Source organism: Lynx rufus, unplaced genomic scaffold (genome assembly GCF_022079265.1).
Source record: "Lynx rufus isolate CCGP_SWC_20201006 ecotype Redwood Valley unplaced genomic scaffold, mLynRuf1.p SCAF_18, whole genome shotgun sequence".
Lineage (NCBI taxonomy): Eukaryota > Metazoa > Chordata > Mammalia > Carnivora > Felidae > Lynx > Lynx rufus.
Window position 1 is genome coordinate 38000639 of NW_025814832.1, and position 27266 is coordinate 38027904.

Sequence of the window (27266 nt, forward strand, 5' to 3'; positions counted from 1 at the left end):
AATTCTACCATGATTTTTAGTAAGTTTTAGCAAGACTCACTTTTGGAAAATTCTCTAAAAAATCCCTGAATAACGCTTTACCACAGAACAGTCAGAACCTCTCCAATGTTATTTTATCCCTTAACCCCCCCCCCCCCGTTTGGGACACACCAGGTAATAGTATCTCCCACACAATCAGATGTTACATCTTAATGCTACTGCTGCTAACTTCCTTATGGATGCTCTATCGTCCTGGCCTCAACATCCTTCACGTATACAGTGCTTCCGTGTGCCATCAAGACTGTCTAAAGACACATCTTGAGCTCCCGGAGCGCATCTCCTTTAGGACCACATAGGCTGGTTTTTTTCCCTTCAGCTCAGTTCCTGTTTATCTTTCCTCATGCAACCATAGATTCAACCATGGATTATCCGTGTCTCTATCCACAGGTTTCAAATTAACTGATGTGCAGCTTGGTCTTCTGAAAAAAAATTGTTAATGTCTTTGTGGACTCCAGTATAAAATCGATATTAAATACAGCTAGTGATTCTACCTTTTGCAAACTAACCGGCAAGTGTTTAAAATTCACATATTTGCAAGCTGTCATTGACTATTGGTTCCAGGGTTTTTGGAGTAAGTTCGAGAAGGGCTTTTTCCTAAACCTTTAGAGCTGAGTGAGGCTAAAAAAACAAACAAACAAAACAGGTGCATCCAAGATCTGATTTCAAGGCGAGATTTACTACTTGACAAACACAAAACATGATACTTGGTCTTAATAGAAAAATGACATCAGATACGCCCAGAATATGTCTAGCATTGGGATAGACATTGTGTTGCCAGTTCGGCACGCAAAATATGTTTTAGGAGCAGGGAGGCATGAAAACAAACTATTTCTTACATTTTGGTACATCAGGAACACTTGTTTGAATAATATTTTGCTTGAATTAAGCCCGTTAGTACTTTTTAAGTGTAAAACTTTAATACTTGTCTTGAGCTCTGACCCTAGTGTTTGATCTAAATGACATTTCATATATGTCTTCTGACTAGTGCACTTACTGTTATGTACAGAATTTAAAATGTGATGGTTTTAGTATGAAATTTGGTTTGATACGCGATATAACCTACTCAAAGTTGTATATTTAAAATCAAGGAAATGTTTTTTTGTGAACTATTTCTACTGAAGAATGTATTTAAATTAAAATAATTAAAAATAAACACCATGAAGCAGTGATCTGTTAACTGGACAGGTCAGTTATCTGAGCCGTGTGAGTAAGTGCCCCTAGAGTTGAGTAACTTTGCCAGGCAGCTCAGAAGCATACCACGGAAGAAGCATTTTGTAAATAAGAAAGTGGCAATTTCAGGATTCGAGCTGGAACTACGCAATCACTTCCCGAAGGAGCTGTGTGCCCCACTCCACAGGAAGACCCCATTACACGAAGACAGACCTTGCCTGTCTCGTTGCTGACAGCCAAGTCTCTTATGATCCAGAAGGGCAAGGACAGTAGTACATTTCAAACACACTGGGTGTGAATTGCACCTTGAACTTGCCCATCCCTTTTTCGGTTAAATCTCTTCACATAGCTGCTGCTGCTCCTGAGCAGGCCATCTCCTGGCCTGAGCCGTCCTCTCAGGACCTGAAGGAGAGCTGTAGGGAGCTGCCGTCTCTTATGGTAGATGTGACCCATCACAATATACCTGCTGCCTAAAAAAAAAAAGTAACCAAAATGTAAATTCACAGTGTCTTTTAAAAGCCAAGGAACAGAAAATGTTGAGACTGTCAAGAAATGCCTAAGCTTGGGGCACCTGGCTGGCTCATTCGGTGGAGTGTGCAACTCCTGATCTTTGGGGTTGTGGGTTCGAACCCCATGTTGGGTGTAGAGATTACTCTAAAATCTTTTTTCATGATTATTTTTATTTTAGTGAGAGAAGAGCACGCGTGAGCAGAGGGTGGGGGGGGGCGAATATCTCAAGCAGGCTTGCACGCTCAGCGCAGAGCTGGAAGCAGGGCTCAATCCCAGGACCCTGGGATCAGGACCTAAGCCAAAATCAAATCAGACACTCAAGGGACTGAGCCACCCGGGTGCCCCCAAAATAAAATCCTTAAAAAAAAAAAAAAGCCTAAGCTTGAATCTATTGCTGCATATGTTGATTCTCAGACATTTCACCCTCAAACAACAGGTGGAAACAGTCTGGTGACCTTTTAGAAGATAACCAGATAATCAGCCTGTAACCTGCCAACATGACAAAACAAAGGTCTTAATCACAATGTATCAGGAGGATTTTCCAGAGCACACCTCTAGGAAGATGTGGGAGTGCGTATTTCCTACCCCCCATCCTCCAAAAAGACTTTTCTAAACTTTTCCGAAAAGCCTCTTAGGCATCCCTCTGGCAACGCTGTTTCATCACTCCATTTGTCAACAAAAAAATCTGAGTGCCCGCTTTGTGCCAAAACACGCCGTTCCCACCTTTAAACCAGAAGCACGGGGGAGGCTGGTGGAGCTGAAATCGGAGTGACCGAAATATATACCTGTCGTCTGCAAACTATTCATTTTCGAGTACTCTCCCCCACCCACCGGTACTGGGGTGACCGACAGACGAGGCTGTGGCACCCAAGCTACAAGTGGTGACAAAGTCCATATAGAAAGTGGTCAGATCAGTTTCAATACCAGGTTTAAATTCTGGACATGGCTTATTGCAGTTGGAGGAGTCTAGGGCTAAAATGTGGACTCGGAAGAAAAACCCGTCCGGAGTGATGTACAGGCGGTTCATCTTGTACAGCCCGTCCCGGTCCACCAGAAGAGTCACCAGCCGGATCCCTGTGCCGAGCACGTCCACGTCATGCACGATTCCGTTCACTGCTGCTTTCAAAAAACAAAGAGTTTGGAGAAACGCATTTCCTCTCTTTCCCCAGTGAGTTTTGCACACACCACGAAATAGTCCACACGGGTCTGAGGACTGCAGGATCGAGTGGGTGGGTTTCTCCAGGGTCTGCCCTTAGGGGAGTCCGCGAGCACAGCCCGGCACTCTGGGTTCGGAGAGGCTCGCCTCGCGGCCAGGGCTCTGCAGCCCGGACCCGGAGGAGCTGCGGGGCGGGGCTCACCGAATTCGCTCGCGCAGTAGGACTCGCGCTCGTCCAGGTCCGTTCTGCAAGCGCGCTCGCAGGGCTCGGTGCCGGGTCCCGCGTCCCTCCGCGGCGGGCTGAGGCGCGGCGCCGGCGGCGGCGGCGGCGCGGGCGCGGGCCCCGGGGGCGGCGCGGCGGCGCGCGGCCGGTTGGGGTGGGCGGGGCCGGCGGGATCCTCGGCGGCGCGCGCGGGCGGCCGCGCGGCCGGGAAGCGCAGGGCCCGCGAGCGCGCGCGCCGCGGGGAGTCTTCCAGCGCGGGCACGCGGCGCGGCGAGGCGCGGTTCTCGGCCTGCGCGAGGCGCGGGCTCGGCGGGCCGGCGGGCGCGCGCGCGGCCTCCCGGAAGCCGGCCCGGTTCTCGGCGGGCGGCGGGGGCTTCCGGCGTCGCGGGTCGGACCAAGCGCGGGGAGCGGCCTCGGCTGCGCGCGGCCGCCGCGGGGCCTCCGGGACCGGCTGCGCCCGGGGCCCCGGCGTCTCCTCCGCGCTCGGGCCGCCGCCGGGGTCGGGCTTCCTGTTGTGGGGCGGCGAGGCTGTAGGGGAAAAAGAGGAGAGGCCGGGGAGGCCGTCAGGGGAGGAGAGGCCGGAAGGGGAGAGGAGACTCTGTGGGAAGGGGAGGAGAGGCCGAGTGGGGACGGGAGGGGAGGAGGGGCCGAGAGGGGAGGGAGACCCAGTGGGAAGGGGTGGGGAGGCCGAGTGGGGAGGCCGAGGAGGTTGAGGGAGGTGGGAAGGCGGGCTGAGCGGACGAGGCTGCGGAGGGGAGAGGCCGGGGGCGGGGGCGGGGGTGGGGGTGGGGGAGAAAGGGCCCTGGGGGAGGAGAGATGGGGGACCATAGAAACTTAGCAGGCACCTGCGAGAGGAGCGATGGGGAGGTCGGGAGCCCTGGAAGTGAAGGAGAGGGAACGCGAGGGGGAGACGAAGGCGCCCCTGTGATGAGGGGAGGGAAGCCTCCCCGGCTTCAGGTCCGAGCGGAGCACGGGTTTCCTAGGCCCCGCGGGAAGACCGAGGTGAGGGTCTTGCCCTCTGAGAACGAGGCCAACCAAGGAAGAAGTTCTCACCACATGGGAACATTGCATTTTGTTAGGGAACCTTTTCAAATCTATAGCTTTTAAAATTGCACCAACCTATCTGTTCTAAGGACTAAACACAACTGACGGCTGTGGTTAACAAACTCTTTTTTGCCGTTTAATATATATATATATATATATATATATATATATATATATATATATATGTAAACATCCGCCTTTTTGCTATGTACAGTTTGTTGAGAAAGTACCAAGAGCAAACCCCAGGGGGAAAGGTCTCATATTACAGGTTCTCCTAATTGTTTGAGCGCCCCTGACAACAGAACTATTTGGTTTTCCCATCCGTGTTTACACTGTCATCTTGGTCTCTGTGAGTGGATTTTTATCTGGCTTCTTGGACACCACATACTAGTAAACCACAGCTACGAAAGGTTTTTAAAGCATGGCTGGGAGGCAGAGGTCCCTGGTTAAGTATAAAAGCACACACACATCACTTACATTCCCCCCCCCCACCTCCCCGCCCTGCCCTGGTGGAGGAAAACCAACAAACAAAAAAATATCTTCAATGATTATGGCATGAGAAAAATTTTTAGAATTATTAATGATTTCCCCCAGCTCTGCAGACAGGTTAGTGAGCAAACTTCAGCCAGCCTGGGAGCTGGGCAGCCTTCCATGCCCAGTTACACAATATCACCTCCCCGTTTGCCTGGGTCCCAGTGCCCCTCCAAAGGAGGCACAAGAACCAGTCTTTATTTTTCTTTTTCAGTTGTTTCAACGGCTGGTTTTTGGCATTTCTCTCCTCTTGCATTGAAGAGCTTGGTCTGCCGGTTCGCAGCTCTCGCAACACCTCATTTAAAGTGATTTATCTTGCCCAATTGACAATCTCCTTTAAAATCAGCTTTCACCCAGCAATAATAGCTGGTTACAGTTCATGTTTTGCAGAGAGGTTGATTCTGACTCATTATGGTCAACGCTGTGCCATACACAGCTGAATAAAGTTCTGGTAGATATCCAATTCCTGACTGTCAACTGTTGACCTCGCAACTGCTTCCCCATTGATATCACCATCTGTTGTCATGGGAAAGATTGTCTGATATTTGGGTTAAATGCCACTGAAGTCATTCAATTTCCATGTGGAAAAATAACCCAAAGTAAATTGCCCCCGTGAGGTGCGGAAGCTATTTTTCCCAGAGATAGTGAATCGAAGAGAACATCCAAATAAAAGCAAAACAAAAACCTCTCCCTGCAGAGAACCCCTGTTTCATACCCTCAGTAACTTATTTTTCATCTCATGCATGAAATTGTGTGTGTGTGTGTGTGTGTGTGTGTGTGTGTGTTTTAAAGACTCAGGTATCCCTGGGCCATTCGTTGGGGCTGCAGTGAGAGGGGAGAAATGCCCGATTTGGGCTCCCCGTCGCCCTCAGCCCCGGCGGGCGCACCCAGCGCCTCGGATCGCCCGCGGGACCCGGGCCCGGGCGCAGGGCGGGCCCCGCGCTCCTCGGGGCGCCCGCCGCCCGCCGCGTCCTGCGAGCCCGGCCCGCACGGCGCCCGAAAGGCACGCCGCGACCCCTTTTGACACTTTCCCTCCTCTGCGATGGAGCAACTACTTAACATGCAAAGTTTTCTCCAGCCTGCCCGGCTCGCTCGAGATCATTTCAGTAGCTGAACTGGCTTCTTTCCGAAAAGGCTGCCAGGACACACAAAATCCTGGGGACACATTTTGCTCCTTTCGAACACGAACGCGGACCGGGAGTCCCCTCTCCTGCAAACTCTGACCCCTTTCTCGTCCCGCCCTTCAGCGCGCCCTCTCCCCAGTCCCCCCACCCCCCACCCCACCCCACCCCTGCTCCTCTCCCAGGACTCAGCATTTCACCGATCTTACCTTTTCTCTCCGCCACTGGGGCTTCGGGAGATGATCCAACGATCAAACAGAGGAGCCAGAAAGCTCTAGCTGTCATTTTCGTAGACACGGTTCCCAGGCTCTAAAACTGAGCCTGGGCTTTTGCTCTTTCTCTCCCCCCACCCCTTCTCCACACCCCCACCCCCGTTCATGCTAATGAGGGGCAGCCTTTGGGGAAACGGGAATCACTCACTGAACAGACCATTGGAACAAAACCGAGCTGCAGGGATTTCTCCCACTTCCTAAGGGGGGACGAGCACATGGCCTCTCAAAGTTGTCCCTGCGAATGTCCGTGGGCAGTGACAACATCAAATCCTAAACCTGAAACCCGTGTGGGTTTGCGGACTGGGGTGGGGGGTGGGGAGAGGGTGGGGTGGCAAGTGGAGGGAATAAGGGTGTTGAGGGGCTAAGGGACAGGGTGGGGGGAGAATGAGTGATAGGAAGTTTTTTCCAGATTAAGTCAACAAATAGGCAAATTAGTGCTGAAGACAACTTGGGCTTGTGGAAGGGATTCAAGATGACAGGGAAGAATTCATCCGGGAATGTGTCAGGGATTCTAAGAGAAACCAAACCTAGGTTTGCTTAAACTATTTTACTATATATGCCATTTTTATATTCTAGAAGCAGAAGGAAAAACAGCCTTAAGCAAGATAGCTTTTCTTCTCCTTTCCTTTGCTTCCTTCCTTCCTTTCTTTTTTTCTTTCTCTCTCTCTCTCTCTCTCTTTTTTTTTTTTTTTTCCTTCTCTCTCAATTGAAATTGGTATCTCCTTGGCTACATTCATCAAGCCCATGCTGAGTGCCTTTTACCCAACCAGGTGCTAGGAGATAAAAATGAGGAAAACACCTTCCCAGGTCTCTAACGATGGCTCCTCTCCCCGAGAAAGGTAGGTCGGTTTCTCTCTCTCTTTCTCTCTCTAAGAAAAATATACTCATTCACAGCTTAGGTCTGAATTCTCAGAACAGCTCTACATATCAGTCCTGAGCTAAGGACCCTCTTCCTCAGACTGAACAGAAACAGCATTCACCAAAGGGGGCGCTCCCCAAAGGGGGACCTTCCCCAAAGGTAAGCCTACAACCTTGCCACTGTGTATCTCATTCCAACAGCTTCAAATCCAAAAGGAAGGGGAAATGCACTGAGATGAATGCATTTCAACTGGAGCGTACGAGCCAGCAGCGAGATGTAGCTGCTAAAAGAAATAACAAACTTTTGCTGCACCCGTATCTCATGTCTCAAAAATAATAGTGCTCGCGGGCTGACCAGATTCAGGGGGGATCACGTTTTCCAGAAAGACCCTGGGAGGCTGGGAGAACAACAGGGGAGTGAGAAGGCTTGATTCCACCACCAAGTTCCTTCACAGGAACTGAGGCTAAGCAGCCGAGGGACGCAAAAACATCTGTGGTTTTTTGTGAAAGGACCAGTAGGCAAAAGCTGTAAGGTGACAGGCTTCATTCTAATTTAAGAAAAGATATCCTCAAGATCCTTGAGGATCAAAAGATCCTCGGGATCCCAACCAAGATCTCCTAGAAAGCAGACTGCTTTGAAGGGTTGTGAGACCACGGAGCCATGGGAGACATCCGAAGAGAATGTGATTCAAGGATACCGTAGAACAGGGACACCTGGCTGGCTCAGTCAGAAGAGCACGCAAATCTCGATTTCCAGGTGTGAGTTTGAGCCCCATGTTGGGTGTAGAGATCACCAAAAATAAACTTTTTTTTTTTTAAAGGGATACTGTGGAACAGTTTCCTGAATCCCGCTTATTGTGGTTTGAGGGAGACAGTGAGGTAAATACGTTCATCTAGAGAGGAGCTGGCCAGCTAGTCACAGGCTGACAATATGTTGGGGGGGATCACTATCTTCTGCCGTCCGATCTTCAACTTTCCTCAGCTTGAAACTCACTTACGTCAATGCATCAGATTTGTAGGACTGACTCATATTAACCAAACTCATAAAAAGAAGCTGTATAAACCAGAATGTCATTTACTGATTTGCAATGGAGAGGATACAGTAAAGAGGATGCAGCGATCTAATTATTAACCACAAGTTTTCTTGTTGAGCACAACACTGAAATGCAGCTCATGGTGGGCTAATCTTCCTCATTCGGGTTTTAGAGGGGTGAGTTCTCTATTTCCTCCAAAAGAGCAAATCTCTCCAGTTACTGCAAGGCCTGTGTATACCAGCGTCAATGTCTCCAGCCTCTGGCCAGGACCGGATAAACACTGTGAAATTTGTGTTCTCGAGGTCCAGTTTACAGGTGTCCTCAGATCCCCCTTCTTTCACGTGTTCTTTCTTTAAGTCAAGTGGAATAAAATTAATTAGGCTTAAGCTTTCTCAGTTACAACCACATCTCAGACATACCTGCTTGCGTGAGATTATATTCAAGTCTCCCAGATCCAATTTGGGGTGTTCCCGAAACTCTTCTGTTGCAGGAATGTTGTGAATGCCCTGAAGCCCCACACCCTGAAATGTAGAGGCAGAGAGACCTGGCTGGCTGGCTCCCACGGGCTCCTAGAGGCTGCTGGGGTGGCACCAGCCTGGAAGAACTTGCCAGAGTCCAGGGTTGGGTCTGGGGCGGCAGCTGACTCAGAAACCACACGAATGGTGCAGGGCACACAGAACTCAAAGAGACTGATCCGTGTAAGCCAGGATGTCACTTTATTAATTTCCAAGGACAAATCAACTCGGGCAGACACGCACTCTCATGTCAGCCTGGCTAGCATTGTCTTTCTATAAACAAGTCACATGAGAAGTCAAATTATCATCAGGGTGCTTGGTAATAGAAACCAGAACAGGGGGAGTTTGTCATAAGATTGGAATGTTTAACGGTATTGGGTTTTTTTGTAGCCTAATGTGTCCGACTTCGTAATAGGTATATACACTTGTCAGGTGGCAGAGTCTAAGAGCCTAACTGCCTTTCTCTCCCCTGCCAATTTCAGGTATGTTTAGTGTATCTTTCCGCTTAGCAAATATTTATTGAGCGTCTACTGTGTGTTGTATAATAAAGAATTTGTGCCAGGTTCCTGGCGTGGAGCTTCTAAACCCCTTGGAATTTCCCAAGCGATAGAAGTGTCTCAGTTATTCATAAGCTTCCTGGAGCACACCTAAGTTTATCCTAATGAGGTGACTCTTGGAGGGCCCCTTGAGAGCCCCAGGATGGGAGCTATCACCAGCTTTCACCAGAAAGGCCAATCCTGCCATTTAGAGGGTCAGGATTTTGAGCCAGCCTGACCTCCAAGGGAGGGAAGAGAGGCTACAGATTGGGTTCAGTTTGATGACCAATGAATGATTTATTCCACCCAGCCTGTTTAATGAGACCCCAAAGAAAATCCATTGGAGCTTCCTGGTTGGTGACCACACCCATGTGCCGGGAGGGTGACACTCCCTAATCCGTGGAAAGAGAACACTGAAGCTATGCATGTGGGACCCTTCCAGGTCTCACCCTCTGTGTCTGGTCATTTAGCTGGTCCTGATTTGTACCCTGTATAATAAAATCGCAGTCATAAGTATAGTGCTTTCCTGAATTCTGCGAGTTGTAGAAAACGATCGCACCTGAGGGAGATCATGAGCGCCCCGAGATCTGTAGCCAGTTGGTCTGAATTAGGAGCCGTCTTGCTGTGGACCTTGCCCTTTAAATAGTGGGGTCTGCACTAACTCTGGGTGGTCAGTGCCGGAATCGAATTACAGACCACTGGTTGTTATCAAAATACTTTGTTCCAGACACTGTTTTAGAAGCCAGAAATACCAGTCATAATCATTCTTCAAAAAGAGTACATACATATTTGCTTTAGTTTCCATTAGGTAAATTATGGTCATGTTCTAGTTCTTTGATTTCAAGACCATCTTGTTGGAGACCGGGGTCTCCCCAGATTCGTCAGATTTTCAAAGACAACTGCTAGGTTTACCCCCCCCCCGGGGATTAGGCTAGGTCCTGGGATATTAGGGCATAAATCCTCCCTTCACATGGCTCACAGGTGCTTGTGGAAAAATAACATTCAGTTATAGTGTTAAATGCAATATTAAAAAGCTGTACCCGTTAGAGAGAAAGGAGTGGTTGGCAATGTGGAGGGCAAGTTAGGGTGGCTGGGGACACCACATAAACTCTGGTTTGAAGAATGACTGGTTGGGGGTGGGGCGCCTGGGTGGCTCAGCCCGTTAAGTGTCTGACTCTCTATTTCGGCTCAGGTCATGATCTTGCGGTTCGTGAGTTTGAGCCCCGTGTCGGGCTCTGTGCTGACAGCTCGGAGCCTGGAACCTGTTTCGGATTCTGTGTCTCCCTCTCTCTCTGCCCTTCCCCTGCTTGGGCTCTGTCTCTCTGTCTCTCTCTCTCTCAAAAATAAATAAACAGTAAAAAAAAAAAAAGATTTTTTTTATTTTCAGGGCACCTGAGTGACTCAGTTGGTTAAGTGTTCGACTCTTGATAACTGGCTCAGGTCATGACCTCATGGTCATAAGATCGAGCCCTGCATCAGGCTCTGAGCTGAGCATGGAGCCTGCTTGGGACTCTCTTTCCCTCTCTCTGTCCCTCCTCCCCTCAAAATAAATAAATAAACTTAAAAAAAAAAGATTTTTTTATTTTCAATTTTATTTTGTTTTGAGAAGGCTCCATGCCCAACGGGGGGTCGAACTCATGACCCTGAGATCAAGAGTCACATGCTCCGCCCATGGAGCCAGCCAGGCACCACTAAAGATTTTTAAAGAATGTCTACACCCCACGTGGGGCTCAAACTCACAACTCCAAGATCAAAAGTTGCATGTTCTTCCAACTGAGCCAGCCAGGTGCCCCCATGGTCATTTTTAATGACTGAATTCCTAGGCATTGTATTGCTGAGTCGAAAGATACGATAACTTCAATATTTTTGCCACATATTGCTGAAATGTCCCCCAAATGTGTTGCACCAGTTTACGCTGACCGACAATCAGGGTAGGTAGGTAATAATGCCTGTTTCTCCTCATTGGGACATCAAATCATCATTATTTGATATCCTTGCTGTTTTAAAGAGTTGTTTTTTAAAGGACTTCTTTCTGGGGCACCTGGCTGGCTCGGTTGGTATGGCATGTGACTCTTGATCTCGGGGTTGTGAGTTTGACCCCGTGTTGCGTATAGAGATCACTTAAAAGTAAAACCTTTAAAAATAAAAAAACAAATAAAAAGGTTTCTTTTTGTTTTAATTTGTATTCCTTTGAGTGCTGGTGATATTGTATATCTTTTCATGGATTTATGAGCCATTTGGATTTCTTCTTTGATTAAGTGCCTGTTCTTATTATTTGTCTATTTATTAGGATTTCTTTTATGATTTTTAAGAGCTATTTCTAGCCCAAGAATTTTAACCCTTTGTCCAGTATATATATATATTGCAAATATTTCTTCACAGAATTTTCATGATTTCTAACCTGTTAGCGATTTTTTTGCCATCAAACTTTTAAATTTTGTACAGTAAAATACATCGGTCTTTTGTTTAACGATGTCTGTAGTGTCTTTTATATCATACTTAGACTTAGAAAAAAATATATATATATATATGTTTTTTTCTAGTGCTTATAGTTAAATCTTGATTCCATCTGGAATTTATTTGGATATGTAGTATGAGGTAAGAATCTAATTTATTTTTTCTAAAATAACTAGAAAGTTGTCTCACTCAATTGGCAAATAAATCCATCCTTTCCTAAATCTGAGATGTCACCTTTAACGTAGAGAGTATTAACATCCAATAAATTTGAGTCTACTTCTAGATTTTCTACTCTGTTCTGTTACTCCCTCTATCTACTCTCGTGCCTATATGCCCACATCAGGACATTGTTATAATATTATGATATTGTGATATTATAACATGTTTTTCTTTTCAAAAATTGTCTATCACTGTGTTTTGTTTTCCAAATTGTACTCTGCTAAATTTTAAAAATTTTGTTGGATTTTTTCTGAATTTGCTTTAAATGGATAGATTCATTTGTAAAGGAAGTATAGGACAACTGTCCTATATTGTCTTTTGTCCATGAAAATGGCATATCTCTATATTTGAGCCTTTTTTCCCTCTGTTAGAACATTACCATTTTCTTCTTCTGAGCTCTAAACATACCTTGTTAAATTTATTTCCTGGATATTTTGTATTTTTGATGTAATACGGAAAAGATCTTTTTGTCTTCTATATATTTTTTTAATGTTCATTTATTTTTGAGAGACAGAAAGAGTGTGAGTGGGGGAGGGGCAGGGAGAAAGGGAGACAGAATCCGAAGCAGGCTCCAGGCTCTGAGCTGTCAGCACAGAGCCCGACTCAGGGCTCGAGCCCATGAACTGTGAGATCATGACCTGAGCCAAAGTCAGACGCTTAACTGACTGAGCCACCCAGGCACCCCTGTCTTTTGCATTTTCTAACTAGTTTTGGTAGATGTATAGAAAAGCTACAATTTGTATACCCCTATATTTTGTATATCCCAATTTGTGTATATCCAAAAATATTCCAAACTATTCTCAACTGATTCCCTTGGGTTTTCCCAAAGAAACCATGTAATCTATAAAAAATATTTCGCCTCCTCTTCTCAAATTTTATGTAACTTTTTTATTGCATTAATGAGAACTTTCAAAACCTTGTTGAATACTATCGATCATAGTCCTCCCCTTTGTTCTACTGATATTCACCATGTCCAGGGGCACCTGGGTGGCTCAGTCGGTTAAGCATCCGGCTCCGGTTCAGGTCATGATCTCACAGCTCATGAGTTTGAGCCCCGTGTCCAGCTCTGTGCTGACAGCTCAGAGCCTGGAGCCTGTTTCAGATTCGTCTCCCTCTCTCTGTACCCCTCCCCTGCTCGCGCTCTGCCTCTCTGTCTCTCTCTCTCTCTGAAAAATTTTTAAAAAGTTAAAAAACATTTTTTAAAAGGTATTCACCATTTCTGAAGAACACTTCAAATGTTTCTCTTTCAAGAGGCTAAAAACTTGATTTTGCTTCAGGTGCATTGAGCTGTTTTTATCTGTACACCTACACCATTTTAACCTTAAGAATCTGCCAAATATTCCTACTGTCTTGTTAGTATTTTAATATTGATCTTCTTTGTAAGTTCTGTGCCCAACTCGGGCACAACCCCACAATAGAGAGCACATGCTCTTCCGCTGACAGCCAGGCGCCCCTTAATAGTGATCTTCTGATCATGTCTTTTGCATACTTTATCTTCTCGGGGCACCTGGCTGAGTCAGTTGATAGAGCCTGTGACTCTTAATTTCAGGGTTGTAAGTTCAAGCCCCACAGTGGGTGATTACTTAAAAATAAATAAATAAATAGATTGATTAATTAATTTTGTCTTCTCTATCATCATTTTTATCCCTTTATCTTTTTCCTTTCTGTTCTAGGAGACTTGCTTGAATCTGCGCGTCATGTCACTGATTTCACGTTCAGTATTATCTACTCTGCCTTGGGCTCCTTCCAATATGGATTTTAAGGCTAGAGAATTCTCAGTTGGTTTCTTTTTTGGTCCATCCTATTGTTCTTTCTGCTGCAAAAACTCATCTCAATTGTTCTTTCATCTCAATCTACTGCCTTCTTGTAATTTCCTGATTACAAGGATCATGTATGTCTTGTCATACTTTCCTGAGAATGCGTAACTGTTTCTTAAAATTGTCTTCAGAGTTCTGTCATCATTATTTGAGGTATGCTCTTCCCCTGCACATTTTTAAAGGAAGAGCTATATATATTTTAATGTTTATTTACTTTTGAGACAGAGACAGACAGACAGAGCATGAGCAGGGGTTTGGGGTCAGGGAGAGAGGGAGACCCAGAATCTGAAGCAGGCTCCAGGCTCGGAGCGGTCAGCACAGAGCCTGACACGGGGCTCGAACCCACAAACTGCAAGATCATGACCTGAGCAGAAATCAGAAGCTCAACTGACTGAGCCACCCAGGTGCCCCTAGGGAAGATATTTTTTATTGTTATTGAAATATTGATATTGAAATATTACAAGCATTTAGAAAGTTATTGAGAATAATACAGTGAATATTCGCATATACATGACCCAATGTTGTCAAATCATAACAATTTTTTCCATACTGGCTTCATATTTTCTTAGTATTAAAAAATTACTCTCCTTTTCCATTATTCTAAGAATTTTAATGTCCAAAGCGAGGTCTAAGTAAAAAAGAAACTACTGGTTAGTTAATACAATTTAGGTATCATAATTTCAGAGTAAACATTTAATTTTTAAAAATTATAAATAGGGGCGCCTGGGTGGCTCAGTCAGTTCAGCGTCCGACTTCAACTGAGGTCGTGATCTCAGAGTTCATGGGTTCAAGACCTGCATCGGGCTCTCTCCTGTCAGCACAGAGCCCACTTTGGATCCTCTGTCTCCCTCTCTCTCTCTCTGCCCCTCCCCCAGTCACACTGTCTCTCTCTCTCTCCCTCTATCAAAAATAAATAAACACTAAAAAATTATAAATATAGTTGGTGGTAGTCAGTCTCCAAGATAGCTGGCCCCCAGTGATACCCACCTCCTGGTATTCACACCCTGAGTAGTCCCTCTCACATTGTAGCAGGACTGGCCCGAGTCACCAACAGCATTTGGAAGAAGTGATAATATACACTACCAAGATTAAGTTACGAAAAGTCTGAACTCTTATCTTGGGGGTGCATTCTCTCTTTCTTTTAGATCATTTACTCTGGGGAAAGCCACTGCTACGTTGGGAGGGCACTCAGGCAGTCTTTGACAGGCTAATGGGATATGGAACTGACAGCTTTGGCCAATAGCCAGTTAGAAACTGAGGCCTGCTAACAGCCAATAAGTGAGCTTGAAAGCAGATCCTGTCCCAGTTGAGTCTTCAGATGAGACTGCAGCCACAACCTACAACTTGACTGAAGTCTTTGAGAGACCTGAGCAGAATCACCCAGAAAAACCACTTCCAGATTCCAGGGCCACAGAAAGCATGATTAATAGTGTTTATTATTTTAAGCTGCTAAATTTGGGGGTAAGAATTTATTTTTGCAGCAGTAGGTAACTAATACACAGTTGAAGCCCCTTATATCCTTCCTAATCCAATTTCCTTTCCTTCCTAGAGGTAATCATTATGCTCAACTTGGGGTTTCTACCATTCTCTTGGATGCTTTCTCCTATCATGACTATACCAACTACTATTGTAAAAATAAATAAATAAATAAATAATTTTGAAGGTTAAAAAAAAATCTGATTCCAAATTTTTGGAACACCCTATATAAACATATACTTGTAGTTCAATAAATAATCTTTTTAAAAAGTAGGCCCCATGCCCAGCATGGAGCCCAATGCAGGCCTTGAACTCATGACCCTGAGATCAAGACCTGAACTGACTGAGATCAAGAGTCAATTGTTTAACTGACTGAGCCACCCAGGTGCCCCTCAAGAAATAATCTTTTATTTTATTTTTTTAAATTCTTTTAAATGTTTATTTATTTTTGAGAGACAGAGGGAGACCGTGTGTGAGCAGGGGAGGGGCAGAGAGAGAGGGAGACACAGAATCCAAAGTAGGCTCCAGGCTCTGAGCTGTCAGCACAGAGCCCAACCCAGGGCTCGAACTCACAAACTGTGAGATCATGACCTAAGCCGAAATCTGATACCTAACCGACTAAGCCGCCCAAGTGCCCCAATAAATAACCCTTTAAATTAATGATAATAAAATTGAGAAAAGTGTCCGTTCTTAATCTGAGGACTTCCTTGTTGAATGTTACAATGAAATAAAAAAGAAAATCTATTGTTAATGATTGTTAATAATGATGATTATTTTTAATTAAAAAAAATTTTAATGTTTATTTTTTGAGGAGAGAGAGAAAGAGTCTCCATCCTTATGACCTCATCTAAATCAAATTACTTCCCAAAGGCCCTCCTCCTAATACCATAACATTGTGGGTTAGGGCTTCAACATACAGATTTTGGGGTAACATAAACATTCAGTCCGTAACAGTGACCCCTTTGTCTGTGTATGATTCAGCAGCGTGAGGAATCCTTAATGGCCAAGGGGCAGTCTCAGCTTCCAAATGAACGGACCAGTGACGGTGTTTCTTGGTCTGAACATTTCCCCCTTGGGCACTAGGACCTCTAGACCCACTGAGTCCCAGATTACTGGCCAGGAAAGCAAACAGTTCTTCAGGGAGTATTTAGGGGTCATAATAGGAGGGACCACTCCCATCTCTCCTTGGTTCCTGGACTAGTGGGCCCTGGCAATGTGTTAAGTCCAGGAATGGTGGTGCGAGCGGACACACGGCAGGCAGGGAAGGCAAACCCATACCCAGAATATGGATCTGTCCCTGTGAGGACGAGTCGCTGTCCACACACCCCAGTCTTGTCATTGCAAACAAGGGATTATTGTTTTGCTTCTCGGGTTGTGACCCTCCCTTTGGAGAAGCGCCCTCTGCTGGCCTTTCCTAACATCTGCGGCCATGAGCATCCTGTAATCTGTTCCTCACTGCTTTTGGTAGCCCTTTCTCCTTTTACTTGAGGGGTTTCAGATGTCTCCTCCTAGTTTCACTGATGATGTTGCATGTGGTTCTTCTTCTCCTTCCTCTTGTTGCTTTTGTGAGGCTTCTGAGAAGAGTAGAGAAAAATGTTTACTTTACTGTAGTTTTAATACTGGAATCTGGTAAATTTCAAAGTATGATAATTCTGAATATTAATATTACTGGATTGCATTTTAATATGAACTCTGGTCCTTGTTCTGACATTCCTAAATGAATTTTGAAAATTCAGACTGATACAATACTAACAAATAGCTGTGCTTAATAAAATCTTAAAAAATTTTAAATTCCAAAGTGATCCAGTACAAAAAGAGGCACAACTAACCAAGGCTGTTAGAAATAAGGCTACTGGTCACCCTGGAGGAGGCAGTGATTGGAAGGGGTCAAGGGGGGGCGTCTGCAGTGAGTAATATCCCCTTTCTTGATCTGGGTGCTGGTTATACAAGTGTGCTCAGTTTGTGAACATGGTTGAACTGCATGCTTACGATACATGACTTTTCTGTTTGTAAGTTATATGTTGGTAGCAATTATGTTTTTAACCCCCAAATAGAACAGCCTATAATTTAAAATAAATCAGGACGCCTGGCTGGCTCAGTTGGTGGAGCATGCGACTCTTGATCTCAGGGTCATGAGTTTGAGCCCCACATTGGGGGTAGAGATCAAAAAGTCATGATCCAGGGTCGCCTGGGTGGCTCAGTCGGTTAAGCGTCCGACTTCGGCTCAGGTCACGATCTCACGGTCCGTGAGTTCGAGCCCCGCGTCGGGCTCTGTGCTGACTGCTCAGAGCCTGGAGCCTGTTTCAGATTCTGTGTCTCCCTCTCTCTCTGACCCTCCCCCGTTCATGCTCTGTCTCTCTCTGTCTCAAAAATAATAAATAAATGTTAAAAAAAAAAAGTCATGATCCTGGCAAAAGGCTGGTATTTGTCTAACTCAATTAAAAGGAAAGGGAGAATTTTATGCAAAAAGTTCAGATATCTGAATTTTGCCATATTCTTCCATTTATTAAGGATGCTATTGTAGATTCTAGGTATAATATATCTTTTCCATGGGGAACGTGGATTTCTCTAAATAACTGGGCCCACAGTAATATAATGCCAGTGGGTACAAACATCCCCGCTTATATACTACACAACAAATTCCAGCATTTTTGGGTTCTGCCATTGTTGCCTCGCATGCCAGCCTGCCTCCCATGGTCATGCTGGGGCTGTACAATCAGGCACTAGACTCAACAAGGGCCTCAGCAAGGGCAGCTTCCTACCAAGCTTACTCTGAGCACCCCCAGATGCCTATTTGGAAACACCTTTGACCAACTCCTCAGTTTGCCCCTGAGACTGTTTGGGGACAAAGGAAAAGTGATAGGAAATGGGACAATTGGTGAAGCCCTGAAGTGTTTTTTCGTAAGTAACACCAGTAACATATTCAGACCATCCCTGTTTGTCAAGCCTCTAGGAGAGTTCTTAGATTTGGGCAATATTAGGGGCCAGATTATTCTTTGTATAATGTCAAGGACACACACTTTATATTCTGAAACGTAATGAGAGTCTGTGATCTTTAAAAATTCACAATCTACTGGGTTTTTTTTTTGGGGGGGGGCATAAGTTTACTGCCAGGAAACAGGTGTCCTGAAATCCTCCACTAAATCTAAGCCAAAACGGGAAAGGAAAAGACTTCCGTCGATATCACCATGATCGGACGTGTAGATTTGGGCAGGTGTATCACTCGTGGACCATTGAAAACTTTGAGAGGGAGTCTGCTGAGACGGGAAAGGACTCCTTCAACTATGCCTGGGTCTTGGATAAACTGAAAGCTGAGTGTGGTATCGCCATTGAAAGCAGCAAGTATTAGGGGTGCTCTAATATGGGGGGCTCAGTCAGTTAAGTGTCTGACTTTCGGCTCAGGTCATGATCTCATGGTCCGTGAGTTCGAGCCCCGTGTCGGGGTCTGTGCTGACAGTGAGGAGCCTGCTTGGGATTCCCTCTTTCTCTCCCTCTCGTTCTCCCTGACTCCTGCTCATGCTGTCTCTGTCTCTCTCAAAATAAATAAATAGATTGTAAAAAATTAAAAAAAAAAAAACCAACAACCAGAAAACAGCAAGTATTAGGTTACCATCGTTAATGCCCCAGGGCACAGAGACTTTATCAAAAACATGATCACAGGCCTATCGCAGGCTGACTGTGGCTGCCCTGATTGTTGCTGCCAGTGCTGGTGAATTTGAAGCAGGTGCCTCCAAGAATGCGCAGACCGGTGAGCATGCTCGTCTGGATTACACACGGGGTGCAAAACAACTCATTGTGGTGTTAGCAGAGGGGGCCTACAGGACCCTCCCTACAGCCAGAAGAGATATGAGAACGTTAAGGAAATCTACACCTACATTAAGAAAATTGGCTCCGAGCCTGACAGTGGCATTTGTGCCAACTTCTGGTTGGAATGGTGACAGCACGGTGGAGCCAGGTGCTAACGGCTTGGTTCGGGGGGTAGAAAGTCCCCCATAACAGGGCAGTGCAGGGGAACCTCATCGCCTGAAGCTCTGGGTTGCCTCCTGTCACCAGCTCGTCCAACTGACAAGCCCTGGCATCACCCCCTCTACATCTGCAGGACTCGTGGTATTGATACTGTCCCTGTGGGCCATGTGGAGGTCGGTGTTTTCGAAGCCGGCCCGGCAGGCACCTTTGCTCCCGTCAATGCTGTGACTGAAGTACGGATAAGTAAAGTAAAAGAGTAAACCGTTGAAATGTACCATGAAGCCTTGAGTGAAGCTCTTCCTGGGGACAACGTAGGCTTCAATGTCAGGAACACATCTGCCAGGGGCGCCTGGGTGGCTCAGTCGGTTGAGCGTCTGACTTTGGGCTCAGGTCATGATCTCGCGGTTAGTGAGTTCGAGTCCCGCGTCGGGGTCTGTGCTGACAGCTTAGAGCCTGAAGCCTGCTTCTGATTCTGTGTCTCCCTCTCTCTCTGCCCGTCTCTCTCAAAAATATGTCTGCCAAAGATGTCCATCACGCCAAAGTGGCTGGCGACAGCAAAAATGATCCACCAGTGGAAGCAGCGTGGCTTCATGGCTCAGGTGATTATCCGGAACCATCCGGGTTCACCTGTGTGCATAGGCACCTGGTGCACGTTGCTTGTACATTTGCCCAGCTGAAGGAGAAGGTGGATTGTCTTTCTTGGAAAAAACTGGAAGGTGGCCGCAAATTCTGGAAATCTGGGGATGCTGCCGTCACTGATACGGTTCCTGGCAAGCCCGTGTGTGTTGAGAGCTTCTGCGACTATCCCTGTCCAGGTCGTTTTGCTGTCCGTGACGGGAGACAAACGGTTGCTGTGAGTGTCATCAAAGCAGCGGACAGGAAGGAGGCTGGCAAGGTCTCAAGTCTGCCCAGAGGGCTCAGAAGGCTAAGTAGATATTATCCCCAATACCTGCCACCCCAATCTTAATCAGCAGTGGAAGAGTGGTCTCAGAACTCTTTGTCTCAATTGTCCATTTCCGTGTCATAGCAAAAGACTAGTTGCAGATAATGATGCATCAGAAAACCTTCAGAAGGAAAGGTGTAGACCATTTGTGTGTGTGGGGGGGGGGCAGTTTTAAGTTATTAGGGATTTTTTTTAGTGTTTATTTATTTATTTATTTATAATTTTTAACTCAACAAGTGGCAATTTTTTTCTTTTTTTAAATGTTCATTTACTTTTGAGAGAGAGAAAGAGACAGAGCTCAAGCAGGGGAGGGGCAGAGAGAGAGAGGGAGCCATAGAATCCGAAGCAGGCTCCAAGCCCTGGACTGTCAGCACAGAGCCCCACATGGGGCTTGAACTCACAAACTGCAGATCATGACCTGAGCTGAAGTCAGACATTCAACCGACTGAGCCACTCAGGTGTCCCTATTTATTTTTGAGAGAGAGAGAGAGAGAGAGAGAGAGAGAGAGAGAGAGAATCAGACAGGCAGAGATGGGGAGAGAGAACCCTGTGCAGGTTCCACACTGTCAGCGCAGAGTCTGACGCAGGGCTCAAACTCACGAACCGTGAGATCATGACCTGAGCCGAAATCAAGGGTTGGGTACTTAACGGACTGAGCCACCCAGATGCCCCAAGTTACTAGTTTTTAAAATCAGCAATTTTTTTTTTTAATTTTTTTTCCAACGTTTATTTATTTTTAAGACAGAGAGAGACAGAGCATGAACGGGGGAGGGGCAGAGAGAGGGGGAGACACAGAATCGGAAGCAGGCCCCAGGCTCTGAGCCATCAGCCCAGAGCCTGACGCGGGGCTCGAACTCACGGACCGCGAGATCGTGACCTGGCTGAAGTCGGACGCCTAACCGACTGCGCCACCCAGGCGCCCCTAAAATCAGCAATTTTTAATGGAAAGGACTTGCCCAAAAATCTGTCTCAGAATTTTGAAACCCATTAAGACAAAGTTCAATGAGAAAAGAAAAGAAAAAAATCCTGGTCTACGTCACCTAACATCAACAGTAGTGATAGACCAATTAACATGGATTACTAAAATCGAAATGTACAAATTTCATGCTGAGGAAAGGTAGAGGCGCTTCAATGGCTAGCCAACACCCATGCCTCTTTTTCCTTGTAAGGAGTTACCTCTTTGCCTTAACGGATGACTTGGTGGGAGGGTAATTCCCCTGTGGTAATTCCTTCGACAGGAGGAAGATCCATGCCCCGAGCTGGACCCCAAGCACTTGGCCAGAACCTGGATTCTGGAGCAGGCGGCCGTAGGATGAGACTTATTACAGCTCTAGCCAAGTGACAAGTGCCAGTGATGACAGCAGTGGCGGTCTCCTGACCCGGTGTTTCTGGCTCTGAGAGTCGCTGTGCTTTCAGCTTCTTACTTTTTGGGGGGCCGTTCGTGTGTCTTTGATTCTTGCCGGTCCCCAAGCGGGGTGGTCCAGCTTTGCCCCGCTATTTAGCGAGCACCTCTCTTCCCCCATGTCTTTCCCAAGAATTATCATTTGCTTGGCTTGGGTTGAGCTGGTTGGTTTCCATTGTTGGCACCTAGAGGGAACTGGCAAAGGAGCTGAGAAGTTGTTTGGAAAACTGAGGAAATGGGATTTCCTGGAAGTCTGGGGAAAGAATGTGTTTCCAGAAGGAAGGACTGGTCAGGGCTCCTGGTTGGCTCAGTTGGTAGAACATGCCAAGGTCGTGAGTTCAAGCCCCACGTTGGGCACATAGCTTACTTATAAGGAAAAAAAGAATCATATTTAAAAAAAAAAAAGGAAGGATTGGTCAAGAACTTCAAACTTGGGGGTAAAGTTAAGGAAGATAAGAATTGGAAAGGTTTTTTTTTTTTTTTTTTTAATTTTAAGTTTATTTATTGAGAGAGAGGGTGGGTGGGGGAGAGGCAGAGGGAGACTCCCATGCAGGCTTCTTGTGGTCAGTGCAGAGCCCTAGGAGGGGCTTGATCTCAGGAACCACGAGATCAGGATTTAAGCTGAGATCTAGAGTTGGACGTGTAACCGACTGAGCCACCCGGGCACCCCAGGAAAGGTGTTTCTTAAATTTGCCGATTAAAAGGTCACCTTCGAGAGGTGCCCAGATGATTCAGTTGGTTAAGCATCCAACTTCAGCTCAGGTCATGATCTCACGGTTGGTGGGTTTGAGCCCCACACTGGGCTCTGTGCTGACAGCTCAGAACCTAGAGCCTGCTTCAGATTGTGTCTCCCTATCTCTTTGCCTCTCTCTCTCTCTCTCAAAAATAAACATACATTAAAAATTAAAAAATAATAAATGTTTAAAAGAGGTCACTTTCAAGGAGTTTGCCTATCAGCAGGAGAGTGAGGAGAGCATGGCAGGTGGGGTAAAAGGGGACACTGGACACGTGGGGACTGCCAACGAAGCCCCCAGGCTGCACAGAGGGAGCACCCCAGGACCCATGCAAGATACCCAGGACCAAGGGTGAGCTTTTAAGGAATGGAGAAACTGGAGAGTGTTTCTGGGCTCAGAGGAGAGAGCCAGTAATGGGGCAAGCTAAAGGCATAAGCAAGAGGAATGTTAATGGGCTACTACCTTTTGAGGGTCCACTGAGTGCCAGACACGTTTCCTAAGGAGGGAGGGGATGGGTTCAGCGCAAGGTCAGAAAGGGATTGGGCTGTGACTGGAGGAGGACAAGTCTGCATCTGACACGGGAAAGGGAAGAAACGGAGGAGATGACAGCAGTGAGGGGAGAGGAAAGTGTGGAATTTGCATTAAGTGACCTGAGTCTGGGGGTTTCAGTAGCCACTCAATGTTTGCTAACTTTAGCTAAATGAACCGTGGTGAGTGAGCCACAAAACATTTACCTTAGAGAAGGAGCTAGGCTGAGAAGGAGGTTGAAGGAGAGGAATGGCGTGGGAGAGTCAGGTGAGCATTCTGGAAGCCTAAGCAGGCCAGTCAAAACTCGGAAGGGCAGAGAACCAGGGAGGAGTTTGTCCTGCCCAGTCCTTGGGGATGGGTATTCTGTTAGGAGAGCCATCTTGCCTTTGGGAACCCGGGAGGCATTGTCACTGTCCAATGTCCCCAGATGCTGAAATTTATCTGATCTTTATCAATGAGTTCTGGTTTAAAAATTCACCACTACATTCCTAATCTTAAAAAGGGGGTAAAGATATCAGTTACATTTCTCCATCGTTTGTTGAGCTCTTAATAAAATTTTAACTTTTGGAATAATGTCAGATTTACACGGAAGTTGCAAAGGTAGAACAGCGGGCTCGCGTATACCGTTCACCCAGTTTCCTCTAATGTTAACGTCTTATATTACCATGTACATTTGACATAATGAAGAAATCAACATTGGTACATTACTGTTTTTCCCACTAACATCCTTTTCCTGTTTCAGGTTGAAATCCAGGATGGCACATCGCATTTAGTATTTAGTTGTTTTTAAAGAGTAGGAATTAACTCAGTGATACTCCTCTTGTACAAGTTTTGCAAAGAAGAGTTTAAAATTTTCAAGCTGGTCAACTGAACCGGTCTGAAAAGATTAAACTCTGTATTTCTTTTACTACATTAATTTGCAAACCAAACACACACACACACACACACACACCCCTACACATACCCCAAAAACATAGGTCCTAACTACAATTTGTTGTTCATAACGCTTCAGGATAGAAACCGTAAAATGTTTATTATATTTGTCCGTTGCAACAGCGCTGTTGCTTCTCAATAAATTCTCCTTAGTACTGAAAATAAATCCGTTTGGAGCCAGCACAGTTGGATTTACTCACACTACCCCTTTGGAGTAGGATGGGGAGGTTTTGGATGTGTGGCTGTCCATGCTACGCTTGAAACGGTAGACAAAAAGAGGTAATGCCATGTGTCTAGTTCGTGCTTTCTAATGATTTTTTTCTTTTAATAAGAAGCCATTATAATCTCAGCAGAAGTTAAACGCTCCTCTTTTGGCCCCCATCTCACCCTTCCTTCGCAAGGTCCCAACTGCGGTATTTTTAAAGCGCGGACATACATTTCCTAACTTGTAAATTCAGTTGTTTCGGAGATCGCTGTAGAGACTAAGTGACCACAATTCAAAATCTACTTCACTGCCGTCAGTGCCCATCGCCGCCTTTCTCTCCACCAAAACTAATCTCCGTGCGACCCAGATGGGACTCGAACCCACAATCCCCAGCTCCGGAGGCTGATGCCTTATCCATTAGGCCACTGGGTCACCACAGGATCCGGGTTCTCACACCGTCTCCTTACGCGATGCCATCATCGCGCCCCGCCCCGAGCTCCGCGGCCTCGAGACGGGCGCCGTACGATTTGGGAGCCGCCCCCAGCGGCGGCCCCGCGCGCCTGCGCCCCCTGCGCTGAGCCCGGCCCGTCGCCCGCGGCCCCGTGCGCCTGCGCGTGGCCTTGCCTACCCCACAGCCCCCGGGGCTGCGTGGCCGGCACGCGGGCAGCTCCGGGCGGCCTCCTACCTGTACGGTTCTTGTCGGAAGGTCGTCTGTCCTGGCTGCGCATTCCGCGCTCTTGGGGAACTTTAAACGAAATTCCAATGCCTGTCCCCTCTCCGTTCTGATTCCCTGGCTGGGCCCGGGCGTCTGCATTTTACAAAGTTCCCTGGGACCGCCTAGTGCCGCCTGTCGCAGAGCCTGAGGTCCTTTCTCACCTACACACCCGCAACCTTCCCGTCCCTTATAGCTCCTCCTCCCTTTTCTTTCCCGCAGTTATTCTACATACAGCATTGTGATAAACTATTATGTGCTGGGGACTGTTGGGGGGGTTCCGGGGTGAACAGGCTTTTTTTTCCTCCCCCAAATCTGCCCTTCCCCCTTACTCATTTACATCCATTTTCCTCCCTTGTCTCTTCTTTCCCTCCGGATTAAAGGGAAAATGGATTTAACAACGTCCGTCAATACAAAAATAATACGGATTTTGTTTTTATCCCATCCTAGGTCTTGGATAAAGACTTAGAGACTTTGTTTCCACGCCCAGTATGTCCATGCGTGTTTTTTTAACACAATTCGTGGTTTTTAAAAATACACAATTTCGTTTTCTCCTTAGACACCTAACGCCTGTTAGTTGTAAACTTGTATAAAGTATGCGTAAACCAAATGAAGAAAACTGAAATTGACTATGATTCTATCATTTGGAGCTTACCACTGTTAACACATTGGTATGTATCTTTCAAATTTTATGTGTCTGTGTGTCAGTATGTCACTTTTATTACCTGTGCACCCTGAGTCGTTCAGGAAATGCTTTTAATGAAAACCAGGACGCTATTTAGTAAATAACAATTCACTCACCATGTAGCATCGGTGGTGCAGAAATGATAGTAGGTAAAACTCACATCTCAGTGAACCACGGCAGTGGAACCAAAGTAGTAATAGTCATCCTTCATGTTTGTGCCCTGGCAAAGGTGGGGGTGGAGGTAGCCAGCTTCACTTAAGAATATCCTTGATGATTGTAAGAATTGTCAATTGTATTAAATCCCCACACTTGAGTGCACACCTTTTTAATATTTTGTGTGACAAAATATGCATAAATCATTTCTACCACATACCAAAATACAATGGTTGACTCTTTTTTTTGCACTTTTTTTATTTTAAAAAATGTTTTTTTAATGTTTGTTCTTGGGAGAGAGAGCACGAACAGGGGAGGGGCAGAGAGAGAGGGAGACACAGAATCTGAAACAGGCTCCAGGCTCTGAGCTGTCAGCACAGAGCCCAACGCAGGGCGCTAACTCATGACCTGAGCTGACGCTGGACACTTAACCCACTGAGCCACCCAGGTGCCCCTGCACTTTTTTTTTTTTTTTAACATTTCATTTGTAAGCAATCTCCAACCTCAGCTGGGGCTCGAACTCACAACCCCCGAGGTCAAGAGTTGCCGGCTCTAGGAACTAAGCCAGCCAAGCACCCCACAATGGTTTTCTCTTGAAGAAAAAACAATTGTGTGATGTTTGAGTTGCAGGCTAAACTAACTTTTTCAGTGGAACATAGTTTTTACTTGAAAGAACAATTTGACGAACTAATTATTCAGACTTGGGCACACTGGGGTTTGCTTCCCTGAAAGCAGTTTCCAGCTATACTATTAGCACACACAGTCCTGTAGAAGAGAGAGGATATCTCACACTCAAAGTCCTCCACAGACATTTTATTGCACTATGCTGCATCGTTATCACCAAACTAATTCCTGTGTCTGGGGAAGGAAGGTACTGATTGGCCCTGGCCAGACAAGGCTCTCTCCTGAATCTCCATCCAAACTAGAAGAGCTAAGAGGGAAGGTCTATGGTTACCCCAGGGGAACGTTGTATCTTTCAAAGGCAACTCTCTCAGATTCCACATTGTATTTCTGTTTCAGGTTGTTTTCAGGTGAGGGTATAGAATAGTGGTTGAGAGCCAGGCAGCCTGGGTCGGAATCCCGTCTGCCATTTACTGACTGTGTGAACCAGGACAAGCTACTTAACCACTCACGATTCAGTCTTCTCTTCTGTGAAATGGTACAGGTAATAATAATGCTACAACACAGAGTTGTGAAGATTAGATGTATTAATATATGTAAAACATTTAGAACAGCTTTGGGCACATAGTACTCCGTATTTTGAAGCAAAAGAAAACCTGATATAACCAGCTTAAACAACCAAGAAAGTGTGTCGGATGACAAAATTGCAAAGTTATATAATTGCAACCTTCAGAGGTAGGGCAGGCTGTTGATCAGAGCTTTCATAGTTTCTCTACAACTGTCCTATTCAGATGTCTAGGCCTCACATCCCCCAGTTCAGAAGAACAGAGCCTGCTTTCCTACCTCCAGTCATTAAACAAAAGGCATAGGCTTCCCAACTGAATGAATTTAGGTCACATGCCTGCCTCTAAACCATTCACAGTAGCCAAGAGAATCCCTTGCAGTGACCGGTTTCGGGGTGAATTCCTTTCACATTTTTGCACTTAGGGGGATGGGATCATGCTGCTTGAGTAGGTGGGAGTAGGATCAACCGTCTATGAATCCCAAGGCTGCGACACAATGAGTGAGGCTGGCAAAATGCCTTCAACAATAGATGAATTTATTTATCGTAAATAATTTGTAGTGAATTTATTAATATTAAAAAATAAACCAGTACAACATTTCTAAAAACACCCTTTTAAGAATACAAAAAAAAAAAAAATCCAGAAAGAAAACCAAAAAGATTTAATTCTGATGCTCTGATAACCATTCATGATGCTTTAAAAAAAAGTACAAGGCAAGAGAATGCAAACGTGTTATTCAGAAATGTGTAAAATACCACATAGAACATATTGGAACAATTGTCAAAACTTGAACACAGACTATATAATAAATGATAGCATCAAAGTTCAGTTGTCCTGGGGTCC

At 45.9% G+C, this 27266-nt stretch overlaps 1 protein-coding gene, 1 non-coding gene and 1 pseudogene across 2 annotated transcripts; 1 reads left to right on the top strand and 2 right to left on the bottom strand.

Annotated features, from left to right (window-relative positions):
• Window positions 1–696: 696 nt before the first annotated feature.
• CUNH17orf58 (chromosome unknown C17orf58 homolog) lies at window positions 697–6079 on the bottom strand. The gene is made up of 4 exons (XM_047081581.1): window positions 6004–6079; window positions 3078–3626; window positions 2644–2835; window positions 697–1679 (listed from the first exon to the last, which is right to left on the bottom strand). Exons 1-4 carry the CDS (start codon window positions 6077–6079, stop codon window positions 1489–1491), a joined length of 1008 nt encoding a protein of 335 aa, XP_046937537.1. The 3' UTR covers window positions 697–1488.
• A 12498-nt stretch (window positions 6080–18577) lies between these two features.
• Window positions 18578–19877, top strand: LOC124513138 (elongation factor 1-alpha 1-like; annotated as a pseudogene).
• A 4171-nt stretch (window positions 19878–24048) lies between these two features.
• On the bottom strand, window positions 24049–24121 carry TRNAR-CCG (transfer RNA arginine (anticodon CCG)). The gene has a single exon. It is a non-coding gene; the product is annotated as a tRNA-Arg (tRNA).
• Between the last annotated feature and the right edge of the window lie 3145 nt (window positions 24122–27266).

What these genes read in the sequence shown, in the direction of transcription:
- CUNH17orf58 (XM_047081581.1), bottom strand. Translation starts at nt 6,079, where the DNA reads ATGACAGCTAGAGCTTTCTGGCTCCTCTGTTTGATCGTTGGATCATCT. An exon ending in CCCAGTGGCGGAGAGAAAAG is followed by an intron (nt 3,627 to 6,003) that starts GTAAGATCGGTG and finishes TTTCCCCTACAG; the next exon opens with CCTCGCCGCCCCACAACAGG. An exon ending in CTACTGCGCGAGCGAATTCG is followed by an intron (nt 2,836 to 3,077) that starts GTGAGCCCCGCC and finishes TTTTGAAAGCAG; the next exon opens with CAGTGAACGGAATCGTGCAT.